General features: G+C 42.5%; 1 protein-coding gene across 4 annotated transcripts in view; it reads left to right on the top strand.

The window, feature by feature from the left end:
• The window catches only part of wipf2b (WAS/WASL interacting protein family, member 2b), a 60,502-nt gene that overhangs the window by 40,233 nt on the left and 4,729 nt on the right, over positions 1-15,540 (top strand). For all 4 annotated transcript variants that reach the window (XM_041173282.1, XM_041173281.1, XM_041173283.1 and 1 more), the window contains 3 exons: positions 3,143-3,790; positions 12,263-12,472; positions 14,372-14,473. In XM_041173282.1, coding sequence (XP_041029216.1) covers positions 3,143-3,790; positions 12,263-12,472; positions 14,372-14,473 — 960 coding nt within the window. The remainder of the gene's footprint in view (positions 1-3,142; positions 3,791-12,262; positions 12,473-14,371; positions 14,474-15,540) is intronic.

The raw sequence follows: 15,540 nt of genomic DNA, 5'->3' as shown, positions 1-15,540 counted from the left end.
CATATGGCTTCATTTGAGGGGCCTTCTAAGATGTCATCCGTCCTTACTGCTGTAATTGATTCCTTGATCAATATTGCGATACCCCCTCCTCTTTTACCTCCTTTCCTGTCTCGCCTAAAGACCCTATATACTGGAAAAAGAAATAGTTTCATCATTGCCATCTCTGAAACTAGCTTTCAATTCCAGATTTATTAATTGAATTCAAATTTCACCAGCTGCCATGGTGGGATTTGAACCATTGTCTAGAGCATTAGCCTGGGCCTCAGGATTATTAGGCAAGTGACATTACCATTATGCCGCCATCTCCCCTTGTGAAGACGAAGCCCTGCCTTCATATTGAGGTAATCCTCCATTATGTTGTGTGGCACTACCACTGTGCTAAATCGGATACATTCAGAACAATAGTCTATTCAGTACTGCAATATAAAAAGTGCAGTAGCCAATTTGCACATAACAAGGTTCCACAAATAGCTTAAAACTGGTCACCCATGAAGTGCTGTGGGCCATCAGCAGCAGCAGAATTGTATTCAATGGCAATCTGTAATTTCATGGCCCAGCATATTCCTCACTCTACCATTATCATCAAGCTGGAGGATCAGCCCTGGTTCAGTGAAGAATGCCGGAAACAGCACCAGGAGGAATGGGGAAAGGAGGACGCCAAAAGAGGCAGTCAGTCCAGTCCAGTTTGTGGCTCCAGAGCAGACCAACCGCATTCTGAGAAAATTCTTAGTGTGACATTACAGGAAAACAGGTAGTTGATTGGTTTGGGCATTCAGGCTTGAGCTGATAAGTGGCAAGTAACATTCGCGAGTACAAGTGCCAGGTAATAACCATCTCCAAAAAGAGAATCTAATCATTGCTTCTTGATGTTCAGTGGCATTGTGATTGCCGAATCCTCCACTATCAACATCCTGGGGGTTACTGTTGACCAGAAAAAGAACTTGACCAGCCATAAAAATACTGGCTACAAGAGCAGGTCAGAGGCTGGGAATTCTGTGGAAAGTAACTCAGTTCTGACTCCCCAAAGTCTGTCGACCATCTACAAGGTACAAGTCAGATGTTGGAATACAGTCCACTTGCCAGGATGAGTGCAGCTCCAACAACATTCAGAAAGCTTGACACCATCAAGGACAAAGCAGCCTGCTTGATTGGCACCCCATCCATCACCTTAAACATTCACTCCCTCCGCCACTGATGTACAGTGGCAGCTGTGTGTACCATCTACAAGGTGCACTGCAGCAACTCACCAAGGCTCCTTCGACAGCACCTTCCATACCCGTGACCTCTACTGCCTAGAAGGACAAGGGCAGCAGAGACGTGGGAGCACCACCACCTGCAGGTTCCCCTTCAAGCCACACACCATCCTGACTTGGAAATATATCACCGTTTCTTCACTGTCTCTGGGTCAAAATCCTGGAACTCCCTTCTTAACAGTATTGCAGGTGTTCCTACAATACATGGACTGCAGTGGTTCAAGAAAGTGGCTCACCACCACCTTGTCAAAGGCAATTAGGGGTGGGGAAAAAATGCTGGCCTAGTCAGCAGTAAAAATGACTGCATCCTGGGAACGAAGGCAAAACAACAGACCACAAACTGAACTAGACCAGCCATATAAATAGTTTGGCTAATACAAGGGCAGGTCAGAGGCTAGGAATTCTGAGGTGTTTAACTCACCTGCTGATTCCCCAAAGCTTGTCCACCATCTAAGAGGCACAAGTCAGTTGTGTGGTGGAATACTCTCCACTTGTCTGAATGAATGTGGCTCGAACAACATTAAAGCTCAACATGATCCAGGGCAAAGCAGTCCGCTTGTTCGGCACCCCATTTACTAACCTGAAGATACACTCCCTCCAGCATCAACGCGCAGTGGCAGCAGTGTGTACTATATACAAGGTGCACTGCAACAACTCACCAAGGCTCCTTCAACAACACCTTCCAAACCTCTACCATTTAGAAGGACAGCAGACATATGGCAACACTACCACCTGCAAGTGACCTTGCAAGCCACACATCATCCTGACTTGGAACTATATCGCCATTCCTTCACTGTTGCTGGGCCAAAATCCTGGAACTCCCTTCCTAACAGCACTGTGGGTGTACCTATGCCACATGGACTGCAGTAGTTCAAGAAGGTGGCTCACCACTACCACCTTCTCGAGGGCAATTAGGGATGGGCAATAACTGTTGGCCTAGCCAGCGACGCCCACATGTGAAAGAATTTCTAAAATGTCCTGTGTAGTTGGGAGGTGAAGCTACCTTTTATGAAGCAATCAAGCTTCTCACATTATCCACGTTGAAAGAGCGAATTAAGGTTTTGCAGCAGTGCAGGCAAGATCGAGCTGTGCCGGGTTTTAACATTCATGCTGTTAACCTGTGTTTGGGCTCCAGTTCTCCTGCCAGCCACCAAACTAGAAATGGGTGAAGGTCAGCAGCATAATTATGCAGCTGAAGTGCTTTTGATTTTCTTCTGTCTCTGCCGCAAATAAAATCCATAATGTTAAAACTGGAACAACGAAGGCTGTAAATGTTTTAGTGGATTTTTTTCCAATTTCTTCCCTCGCCCACAATCTCATGTTAATGGAGAAAGTCAACAAGAATTTGCACTTCTAATTACTGTGCAGTGACTCCAGCTGTAAAGTATATGTGTGGGGATGTGAATAAGGATTTAATCACGCTTGAACTGGACGCTGATGTGGTTGAATAGGCAGCTAGGGCCAACCATCCAGAGACGTGATGGAAGAATGATCACCCCACCTGCTCCTTTCCCCTTCTGACATTGTTGGCTTTTTGCTGTAGAATTGTTTCATGAGCACACTCTTGCATCTTTGCCAAGTAAGCCCTGACAATGACTGTTGACAAGCTTTTTGATTGCGAGTATATAGTGACGGTTTCTGTCTACAGTTGCTGTTCTCACGCATGCAATTCCAGCAGGGACCAACAATAGGGAATCTGAACACTCTTCTAACTCTGGGATGTTCAAGCCAATGGAAGCTATCCTCCTGCTAATCAGATAACTGAATTGTACTCTGGGTTAGTATCATTCACTAGTCATGGAGCAAACTCACTAAACCATCAAGGAGTCTAGGGTGAAATTTTTAAATATGGCACTTTATGTTTCAACTGCATATTCCTTTTATTTCAGAATCTGCATCCGGTAAAACAGCACTAAATCCACCTAGTTCAAGATCTGCTGCTCCGCGACCTCCTTCCAGCAGTAACCGTTACAGTGATGATTCTGATTCACAGAGTAAAACATCACCACCAGAACTTCCAAGAGTTCATCGACCTTCATTACCGGATCTTTCCAGCACATCCCGCCCCAGTAGTGCTGGTGGTGTGAGGCACAGCGCATCAGCACCACCACCGCCGCCTCCAATTGGAAGACGTACAAATCCACCTCCGCCACCTATGCACAGCAGCAGAACTCATTCCAGTGGACCATACAACAGGGAAAAGCCTTTGCCTCCTACTCCAGGACAAAGGACTCCTGGCAATCGAGATGGACCGCCTGCCCCTCCCTCTGTCAAGCCTCCCCCATCACCAAGGCTTGGTAACATTCAGAGCCAGCCTTTGCCACCCCCTCCCCCACCTTATAGGCAACCTCCCCATGTACATAATGGCCCTTCCAGTCCTGGGAATGAAGCTGCCCCAGAATTGCCGCAGAGACACAACTCATTATCACGCAAGTCAGCAGGACCAATGCGGGGAGTCGCTCCTCCCCCTCCATCTCCTTCACCCTCCCAAAACCGACCACCACCACCTGCTAGAGATCCGCCAAACCGAGGTGCAGGTAAGAGCTTTGTGTGTATGTGTTACACAGGTCAAATGTAGTGGATGACTGATGGAACTCTGAAGCGAAACACATTTTATTAGCGATAGTTGAAATGTTACCTTGTGTGTACAGGAAACTGTTTGAAAAAGGGGCAATTTTAAAAGCTTTATCCCTGAGTTCGGGAGAGGAAATTTCAAAGGAGGTTCCTGCTGCTGATCTATTGATCACTATTAAAAAGTGGTTATTGAATGGGAACATCATCATGGTGGGCAGTGAAACCCAGGAACCACCTCCCCTTCCCCCCGCACTGGCAATATGGCTTCCCAGCACTCATTATGACTGCTTGGGGTTGCTGGCAGTTAATGGCCTGTACACCAGCCTTTGGGTGGGGTTGGGGAAATTGAACTGAAGTACCTATTTAATTTAGAATTACCTGGAAAAACTCAGCAGGTCTGGCAGCATCGGCGGAGAAGAAAAGAACGTCAACTCTTTTCTTCTCCGCCGATGCTGCCAGACCTGCTGAGTTTTTCTAGGTAATTCTGTTTTTGTTTTGGATTTCCAGCATCTGCAGTTTTTTGTTTTTATCTGTTTAATTTATGCACTTTAAAAAATGATATTGTGATATAATAAGCATACAATTAGCAGCCACAATGTACTTAGTGGTAATGTCTTCACATTTCTTAATATATCATGTCCATTTCATTGGGCTTCAAAATATTTAAAGAGGACCTATCAAAAGTTAAGAAAGTTGGCTGCAAGTGCTGTAACCTGCAAGGCTACAGATCAGGTGCTGGAAAGTAGGATTGAAATGAGTGGCTTGTTTCTTTTTTCCCTTTTTGGCTGGCGCAGACATGATGGGCTGAATGGCTTCTCTGCACTGCAACTTTTCAGTGGTTCTATGGCTGAAGGCCTATAGTTCAAGACACTAAACTTGAACAGAGTATGATAAAGAAGTAGTGATCAGGTAACATCAAGCTTTGATTTAAAAGAAATACTTAGGTTGCAGGGAGAAGGGTAAACTGAGACCAATAAGGAATTTCTAAATGTTTTGCAGTCCAAGATAATGAGTTGGGATAGGAAAGAATACAGCAAGTTTTGATTTTTATAAAAAAAAAATATATATAGATGTCCTTTGTTGCAAATTCTAGTGTTACAGCCAGAATTTGGGGTTCCTTTTGGGAATCTTATTTTGATGTGCAGAATGGCCATGTTACAATGCACAGGCATTCAACCACTGCCACTAAAAATTAATACATTTAATCTCTGGAATGAAGGGGAGTACTTCTTCTATTTTTAAGTCACAGATGATGAGAGAGGCTGCAAGAAAGAAACATTTAAATTTGTTGCCAATCACGTCAGAGAAATTGTTTAATTTTAGAGCTGGCATATGGCAGCGTGCTGTGGATCAGAATGTCGTTCCTGATGGCTGCTTGTGGGGAGCTGTTACAACATCTTTGGTTTTTGTCCAAGCAGAATACATAAGATGGCAATAGTTTTCGAGTAACTACGTCACTGGAATTCCCGTGCAAAAATAAAAAATGTTACTGATTCTGATAATTCATACAATACAATTTAAAGTTTTTTTTTGTTTTTGTGAAATGATCCTTGAGGGCAACGCCAGACTTCCGGTAAAATTGGTCATGGCGTGAATTTTGGACACCTCATTACAAAAAGAAATGGAGAAACCACAGTGTAGATTCATTAGGATGTTACTAGGATGAATGGTTGCGGTTATGAAGAAAGGTTTGGGAGGCGAACCTAAGGGAGGCCTTCAAGACTATGAAGAATTATAAGACAAATAGTGAAAGATTTGTTTTCACTGGTTGGTGAGACTGTAACACGGGGACAGAAGTTTAAAATCTAAGAATTGAAGAGGAGCCTAGAAAAAAAAATGCCTTTACTGATTGCAGTGTGATTTGGTAGAAAACCCTGAAGATGTATGGAGAGCAAGTGAGAATAGATTTGGTTAGGAGCTTCATGTAGAGAAAAGCACCAGCATAAACCTAATGAGCCATATGACTAGTTTCTGTGCCAAGGCATTCAATGATTCCATAATATTTAGGATTGATATAAGCAGTTACTTCTAGCACAAAGAGTAAAGAGCACATGGATTGGGCCTGCATGTAAAGCACTGGATGCAAAAATTCTGGAATAATTTAGAAAACTGTACCCTGTGATAATGGGGAGGATGGCCCTGGTAATTCTGAAAGACTGAGTTAAAATGAGGACAGGTTGTAAAAAATGATAAAGGAATTTGATAGGTTGATAGGGGGAATTTAGATAAGGGATAATTCAGATCATTTTAAAATTAAGGCTAGGACGCTCAGGAGTGAAATCACCAAGCACGTTCTCCACACAAAAGGTAGTGGAAAACAGGAACTGCCTTCCCATAAAGGCTGTACTTGCTGGAATTTTCAGGACTGAGATTGATAGTTTTATTTTAAGCTATATGGAGAAAAAGCAGGAAGTGGAGTTGAGATGCAAATCAGCCATGATCCTGTTGAATGACAGGCTCGAAAGGCTGAATGGCCTACTTCTAATTTAATGGGCCATAACTTCCTCGGAGTGGCAATCAGCGTCGGATTGCCATTCCACACCCACTTACCTACGCCGAATTTCTTCCGTGCCTGTGTCATCCAACCTTCCAACTCAGGCCGGTCGAGATCCAGGCAGCACGGCTGTCTCCAAAGCCCAGCGCCAAAGTCCAGCACCATCAAATTGAAGGAGGACTTGCCCCCTTTTTTTATGGTGCCAGCTGCCATAAAGCAGGTAAGTTTAAAGGTCCCATTGAAATTGTCAGGGAAGAGGTAAGTGAAAAGGATTTTTGGGTGGAGGTGTTCAGAGGTCAGGTGGGGAGGATATCGGGAGGGGGTACAGTGGGCCAGACCATTCGGCGGGGGTGGTGGTGTTGGGGATCGGACATTCGGTGGCGGGGAGGTGAAGGGGTTGGGTCGGACATCAGGGGGGTGGTGCAGCGGGCCGAACATTCATAGGGGTGGTTGGGCACCTGGAGGGGAGGGGGGTGGAGTTCGGGCACCTGGAGGGCCTGGGGGGTCGGACATTTGGAGGGCTTGTGGCGGGGGGGAGGAGTTGTTCAGTCATCAGGAGGGAGTGGAGTGGGCCGAACATTCGGGTGGGGTGCTGGAGTGTCAGACGTTTTGGTGTGGGGTGGGGGGTGGGGTTTGCAATTTTGGAGTGCATGGGTTGGACATGTTGGGGTGGATGGGGGTCAGGGGGTAGGAGCCAGGCCAGTAGACGGGGGTGCGTGGAGTGTTGGGTGGCGGTGTGGTGGGGGAAAGTGGGTGGGGAATACAGTGGGAAGAGGGCGGTTAGTCAGGGGTGGTCTAGTTCCTTGGGGGGGTTGGGGCTGAGGGGGGGAAATCCCGTTGGGGGATTGGTCTGGGCCTTTACACTTGTTATGCAGAAGTTAGAAGAGGTTTTCATTTTTCTAACTTTTTTGAGTAACTATTGGTGTAATCCTGGCAGAACCATCCAAAGTTTGCGATTTAAACCCCATTTTCGGATGGTTCCCAGCGCGGCGCAATTGTCCAGACGAAGTGTGCGCTTCTGGGTAATTGCTGTGCAAACCCTTACCTGGGAACTTCCCGGAGGGATTCCCCAGCGCATCTTTGGGGCACCCCCCAAATCCGACGCTGGGGAGCTTGGAGTTTAGGTCCCAATATTTCTAAAATGGAATTTGTCTTGTGTGTTTATCTTGCCATTGCCTTTTAGAGTACTTTTTGTACCTGCGCATTAGTTTTTAGGGAGGACCTAGAAACCTAAATCTCTCTTCTCAATCTTAGTTTTTCAGCATTAAGAAAATATTCCAATGGTCTTTCTTAAATCCAGTGCTACTTCTGTTACAGTTTTGCCCATTTACTAAATCTGCCCTATGTCCACTCTTCATGCTTCCATCCAATTTATATACTTCCTAACTTATTGTCATCTACAAACATGGATGCATAATAACAAATCTCTTTTTCCTTCGTCCAGTTCATTGATGCATATGGTGAAAATCTGACCACACTCCAAATCCCTGAGGAACATCACTAGCCACACCTTGGGGAGATGGCGGTGTGGTGGCAATGTCTGGAATAATGGCTTGGGGACACGGGTTCCATTTGAATTCAGTTAATAAATCTGGAACATAAAACTAGTCCCATGAAACCATCATAGATTGTTGTAAAAACCAATCTTTTCACGAATGTCCTTTAGGGAAGGAAATCTGCCATCCTTACCTGGTCAGGCCTCTGTGTGACTCCAGACCCACAGCAATATGGTTGACTCTTATCTTCCCTCTGCAATGGCCTAGCAAGCCACTCAGTTGTAGCCATTGGGAATGGGCAACAAATGCTGGCTTAGCTAGCAATACCCACATGCCATGAAAGAATAAAGGAAAACAATATATCAGGGCACATTGAATTAATCCCTATTCTCTATCACTTATCTCCCAATCCATCCCACAATGTTATCTCTAATTCTTCCAATTTTACTTTTGGTGGTAATCTCTTATGTAGAACCTTATCTAGAACCTTATCAATACCTTCTGGAAGTCTATATAAACCACATTCGTTGACCATTTGCCTTATCCACCATGTTAATGATCTCCTCAAAAAATTCAACCGATCTGGCAGACTTGACTCATCCTTCACAAATTTGTGCTGACTTTCTGATCAGCTCATATGTTTCTAAGTGTTCTATCACTGTCCCTGATAAATTCCAGTCACTTCCTCGCAACTAACATTAAACTGAGAGGTCTATAGTTTCCTGGTTTCTTCCTCCCTTATTAAATAGAGGAATAACATTTGCAGTCTTCCAATCCAAAGGGACAGTTCTCAAACATGCAATTTCCTCACCTATTTCTTTTAATACCAGGGGGCGCAAGTTCTCTGTGAAAACGGATATAATATAGTCATTTAAGCAATCTGTCATTTCATGATAATCCATTATAGTCACATCTGCTTCTGCCTTTAATGGGTCCACATTCTCCATTACCACTCACTCGCTCTAATTTCCGTAGTAGATGAACGAGCATTACAACAAAAAATTAATGAAAACATATGTTCAAAATGTGAAGCATATTCAGTAAGCTATTAATTGAAGAATGCTGTTTGGAAAAATATCATGGTTCAAAAAATTGGACTAAGATGTTTTGAAATTTAGAAATAGCTTTCTGTTAAGATTACAATTTCTGTAAGTTACTAAAAATTAAATAACTAAAAATTGTGTCTTCCATTCTTGAATTACATTCTCACAAGAGTTATTCTTACAGAGAATAAAAGACAATTGTCATGTGCCTAATCTGTTGAAAGACAAAGTAGAAGGACTTTTCCAGTTGTGCATAGATCTGGATAAATCCCTGGCACCGCTAACCTGTTGAGCGGCCAGATATCTACATTGCAATTCCCAGAGCTCGAGTCTTCTTGATTAACAGAAACCCTGCTAAATCATGGACACAGACAAACTAATGGACATCTGTGTTTAGTTTTCATATTTTCAATTCCTCTACCTCTACATGAGTTATAATAAAAGCCCACGATGTTCTGTGATTCCACACCAACAGTGTGAGCCACGGAATTGACCCTGCTGTAGCCCTAATTTTATTTGTAGTTTTTAAAAAAGATCTTTCAGTTAGAGAATCTCACATGATGCCAACCAATTTAGTATTTGGGCACAAATCTCACCATAGCTTTAGAAAAATAACAGGAAGGTCCACTCCCTAGATCTCATGTTCCCTCTACTTCAGACACTGCTCCACTTCTTCAAAAGGCTTCTGTGTGAACTGTGGTTTCCTGCTGCCTCCACCTCTGAGATGTGCCCTATATTGTAATTATAGTTAAGTTTCTTTTTGTAGTTATTAACACCTTATAAGTTTAAAATACATATATTGTAAGTTTAATATATTAATATGTTCAGAACAATTAATGTTACAGAATCTAGAAGCTCCCAACCCAGGTACTGTGTGGTCTATGTTGTATTTGCGATGTCCGCCTGTGCACTGCACTCAAATAAATTTCCCAAAGGACACCTGAAATATTTACATATCTGACCAGAATTTGTCCGTCGGACATTCACTGACCCAAGGATCAGAATGAGTCAGTTTGTTTGGGGGAGAGGAAGTGGGAGAAGATGATAGCCTGTCATCAAATCTTTATTCTTCAACCACAGGAGTATAGCAGAAATTGATAGCATTGAAAGCGCTTCAGAATCGATGGAACCATGGTTGGTTGATGGTTTAGTTATGTGGCATCTGTGAAGTCCGTGGGACATTTTAATGCAGTTTGTTGTTTAGCAAGGACAAGATCTATTTCTAAAGATTTTTTTCCCCTCTTGCCAATTTTCTTTCTTTCCATCCTCTGTTGCAGACATTGTCTATTTGGGGTAGTCAGTTTTAGCAGGTTTTCCAACCTGTTTAGGGGAGGGTAAGTGGGGGAAGATGATAGTCCGGCCTCTTCCTGTTTTCAGTTCTATCCATACTCACCTGCTTCCAGGAATCAACAGGAACTCTGACCAATTTTCTCTTACTGCTGTTCTGACCAAGATCACCAAATTCAACTCTGACGAAAGACTGAACCTTGGACCTTTATCACCTGTATGACTTGACTATTTCCTTGTTGATTCTTCAAGTGTGTTGGGTGTGCAGGGGGAATGAGAGCTGGTTATGCCATGCAAGCAAAATGAAATGGTTTTGATAATTTACAGTTCACAAAATATAAGTTGATTGCGAAGCATTCTGATCCTCGAATCATTGAATGCCCGATGGACAAATTCAGGTCAGACTTATAAACGCTTCGGGTACCTTTAGTCAAATTTATTTTGAGTGCAGTGTATAGGCAGTCATCACAAATACAACATAGATCATACAGCCCCTGGGTATTGGGTGTTTTATCCCAGAAACTTCAGGAATCAGTCTTCATTTGTGTTAAACCTTCCTACAGTGCCCTTCGTATTTACACTTCTTTCCTTTGTATTTATTAGAACACGGAGACCCTTCAACAGCCAACATTAGACTTGGCTTGATCTGAAATAACTTAACTCTAAACAGAGGGACTTGAACATTAGGGCTTTGTATGCAAAACCAAAAACTACTCAAGAATATTTGGGAGCCAAAGGCCACTTATGCTAACCATCTCTTTTGATTTTTACTTTAATTTGCACCGTCAATTTTGATGGCCTTCCCTGGTAGTTGATTCCAAAATGCATCCTACTTTAATTATACAAAAACTGATAATTTGGACAAGAGGGCTTTCTGTTGATGGTGTGGAACACAAGCTCATTAAAAAACTTTGCAATTGTGTCTTACTTGAGAATGGTCTTTAGACGGAGGGGAGAAGGAAGGGAGATGGTAGCATGCTGGCAACATCACTAGACTACTAATCCAGATCCCTCAAGGGTTCAAATCCTACCACGGTGAAATTTAAATTCAGTTAAAAATAAAAAGCCTGCAACTAGCTTTCATGTGACTCCAGACCCGCTCATGGAATGTGGGTGTCGCTGGCTAGGCTCCTGAGCCTGCTCCGTCATTTTGTAATTCCACGGCTGATCTGATTGTGGCCTTAACTAATTGGTTCAAGTTGGTTCCAGACCAGGTAAGGATAGCAGATTTCCTTCCGCAAAGGACGTTAGTGAACCAGATGGGTTTTTATGACAATAGTTCCGTGGTCACCCATCAGATTTTTAATCTGCCATGGTGGGATTTGAACCTGGGTCCCCAGAGCGTTGCACTGGTTCTCTGGAATACTAGTCCAGTGACAATACCACTGTGTCACCGCTTCCCCAACGTGATGACTCTTGTGTACGCTGTGAAATGGCCTAGCAAGCCTCTCGTTTCAATGGCAGTTAGGGATGGGTAACAGCACCCACATTCCATAAAAGAATAAATTTTCACAAATGCCCTTTGTTTGTTTGGGCCCCAAGATTTTTTTATTAGAGAGCCTGAATGAATAGGCAGGCTAATTCCATTCCTGTTCCTATATTCTTACACCTGTCACAGCCCTTTTCGTTTCTCCCAACATCCAACTGTAATAATTCTGAGTTATCACAGGTTCTGTCACTTTCCTAAAATGGTTACATTCTTCAGAAAGTGCAACTGCAGAAAGTGACATTAGTTGTGGAATGCAGTATAATTGGAGTCTGAGGCATAATAGATATTTGCTTCTCTTTTTGAAAATTGCTTATGTCTGCAAATGTTGGCTGATGCATTGGAAACTACCTAGGAAGGAAGTAGAGCATAAATAGGATAACAGTACTAAGTGATCATTTGACCTGCATGAGTTTTAAGAGTGCAGTTTGGTGGATCTCACTGTTAATTTTTAAAAATCAATCTCTCCCTTTTGTCTACAACGATAACTATCAAATCTTGCAGGATTAGCTCCTAGTTTTTGCGCAGTTTTAAGTGACTATGACAAGCTGGTTATGTTTAATAGTAAATGTATCTTCTCATGTGCCACTTGACATAATTTGTTAAGCGTTTAACTTTTTCCTGTGCAGCTCCCCCACCACCTCCCCCAGCAATGCGGAATGGAGCTCGAGAGGTCCCTCCCCCACCACCACCGTACAGGACACCCTCTTCAGATCCTCCAAGCCGAGGGAAGCCCCCACCACCACCTCCAATGCGAACTCCTGCACCCCCTCCTCCACCTCCGCCTATAAGAAATGGACATAGAGACCCCGTTGGATCATCTTCCAAGTCATTTATAGGTAAAAGGGGGGGTAAAAAAATGCCAAATTGCTGCTGTCTTAAATCCGTTTGTTTCATTGTTTATCTCTAGAGAAAGAAAAATCAGCTAACACTTTAGTCAGCTGATTGACAAGGGAGTCAAGTGTTATGGGGAATGGACAGGAAAGTGGAGTTGAGGCCACAATCAGATCAGCCATGGTCTTATCAAATGACGAGCAGGCTCGGGGGCCTGAATGGCCCACTCCCCCCTAATTCTCCTGAACTGATCATTAGTCCAGTGGCTTTAAGAAATTGCACGAAAGGGTGTGTTAAACTCAACAATGGGTTTGTCTATGACTGCAAATTGTTGGCTAGATGCTTTCAGAAGATAAATTCAAACTGTTTATAACTTTTCTCTATTTCCCATCCAATTTATGAAAATTGGCTCAAAATGAACTTCTTTCCTTTTATATATGAAGATATCCTGAAATGTTTTTATAGCAGGAATTCCTGCCTCCCATTGACATTACTTGTAATATTTATCCCTGGTTATATCGCTCCTCCCATCGGTGTTTAATGCACATGGGGTGTATCTTCTTTAAAAAATGTGCAGTTTCCAACATTTTAGGCAGATGCAAACAGGGTCAGAAGCTTGTAACTCTATCAGTTTTACATAATAATTAACATGTTGAAGCAGACATTGCCTTATTAGAAGTGTTACATGTATTTCGGGGATTTTTTTGCCAATTTACTCCTCTTTACTCCCCCCTTTCCTGAACATGCTGACTCTTCCCTAAGGTTTAGATCAATGGGAGCCTTCAGCTTTCTTGCTCATGTATCTGTTCTCCATGTGTGATCCTAGACAGTGAGCGCCAAGTAGTTAATCCATTGTGGTAGGCCTCACAAAGTAAGTCTTCACCAAATGGCCATTCACGCAATTTCTTAACACCACTGGATTAATGATCAGGACAGGAAGCTTTAGCTGTTTTTTTTTCTCCAGAAATAAAATACAGAAAAGTGATAAAATATTAGTGAATAATGGAATGAAAGAAAAAATTACATCAGTGAATTTAATTTTTTTTAAGCTTTAATTATTTCACCCTCTCTGGATGTCCTTTACCGTGTGGCATTTTTCTGATTAAGAGGAAAGAAAGATGCCTCACCTGGGTGCCACTGCAGCCAACCATTGGGAGATTCCAGAGTGAATTGCCCTCCGAGATGCTGACCTCCCTTCTTACTGGAACATGACTGCATGTTGCTCCCATCCTCTCTACGATTGGCATGGGCTGCTGGCATCGATAACTTCCCATATGGGCAAGAGAGACAAGAGCCTATAGGCACCAGAATATTGTGCCAACAATTTGCCATATGGAAATTCAGACATGAGCCTCTGCTTATTGAGATTTTCATCTTTCAAGCTGGTATTACTGCGGTGGGCTCATGTACATGGGAGCTGAGTGAAATGGTCAGGTTGCGTTTCACTGGAGACTTTTTAGCATAAGAGGCTTGCCACCTGTTCATTTTTTGATTAGGCAGGTCTGAAAATTAGACTCCAAAAATCATTCTTCCATAATGTCTGATTATTTTCTATTATGGAAGTATGTTACTGAGGGTCATTGATAGCCAAGGACCTCCAGACATGCTCATGCCCTGCTTCTGTCCAATTTTGTACTTCGCAGAAGCTGGCAATTCCAAGGGAAATTACTTTTAAATCATGTCTTGTAGTCAAACCTAGAGGATGTAGAATGTTGTTCAAATCTTGTTGTCTTGTAGAACCCCATTGTAACAAATTGAAGCTGACCTATTGATAAAGCCTGGTGGTGCTCAATTTCCTGAGTGGCAGAATTTTCTGATTAGTTGATCTTCATTCACCAGGATGCTAATAACTTTCATTGACTATTTTTTTTAAAATGACATTTTAAAAATTCTCACTTCCCTAGATGATTTTGAATCAAGATATTCATTTCATCCAATTGAAGACTTTCCAGCACCGGAGGAATATCGGCATTTCCAAAAAACGTACCCAAGTAAGCTGAACAGAGGTAAGTCCCTCCAGTTTTCAAGGATTCCAGTTTTAAGTGAGTGCTCAGCGCCCACCCTGAGGATTAGTCAAACATGTCATCCCTACTGACATAGGATAGGTTTAAATGGAGGGAATCAGTCTTCATTTTTTTTCCTCAGGGCATCTGTCCTGTAGGTACCAACGCTAGAAAAATTATCTTACAAATATGTAATTGATTATATGTTGGGTTACATAGAAGTGCATAGAGTCTGTATCACTATAACAGGCCATTCAATCAAACTGGTTAATGCTAATGTTTTTTGGGGTTTATGTGAGCCTCCTCTCACCCCATTTCCTCAAACCCTATCTGTATATTCTTTAATCTTTTATCCCTTCTGTTTATCTAGCTCCCTAATCGCATCTTTGCAACTAGCGTTTGAATAGCAGCTATGAAAAAAATGTCTAGTTAGTCTGTCACATGGTATGAGTTAGCACTATGGCCCATAATTTTTCAGTGGCTAATTATAGTGCCTATAAAGAATTTATCTTGTGATACATTAATATAAATTGCAAGCATCAGTGTGAAGAGAGATGATGGGAATGAGGTTTATACAGTCATTGTATCATGAATATACATATATTTTTCCATTTTAGAATATATTGGAATTAGCCACTTCATGCCCGCTTTAACGCTTCTATGTTTAGAGAAACAACATTTTTAAATTTGAGCATCACAGACAGTACAAAGCGAAAAGATCAAAATCTCAAAATCAATACATTCTGGAGCAATCTCTGTTACATAAGATGCTGTAGAAAACGACGTATACAACATACAGGCCATGGAGTCAATATGTCCTCCATGGATGACTGTTCAGCAACCCTGATATGAAGGCCCATCAATTATGATGTGTGTCTATTAAAATTTTGCTCCGAGTTGGTGCAGTGATGACGGCTACATGACAGCACTGCTCGTAAAAGAAAGCCCACCGCCATCTTCACAGGGCAGCTCAGGAATGGCGATAAACTTGACTTTGCAGTGTCATTCACGTCTTAAGTATAAAAAAACAAGTCTACCCACAATGCTGACAGTAATATAAGGGACCAGCT

The sequence above is a fragment of the Carcharodon carcharias genome, chromosome 23, assembly GCF_017639515.1.
Source record: "Carcharodon carcharias isolate sCarCar2 chromosome 23, sCarCar2.pri, whole genome shotgun sequence".
Lineage (NCBI taxonomy): Eukaryota > Metazoa > Chordata > Chondrichthyes > Lamniformes > Lamnidae > Carcharodon > Carcharodon carcharias.
The sequence above is the reverse complement of the archived record's forward strand: the minus strand, read 5'-3'. Positions and strand labels throughout refer to the sequence as shown.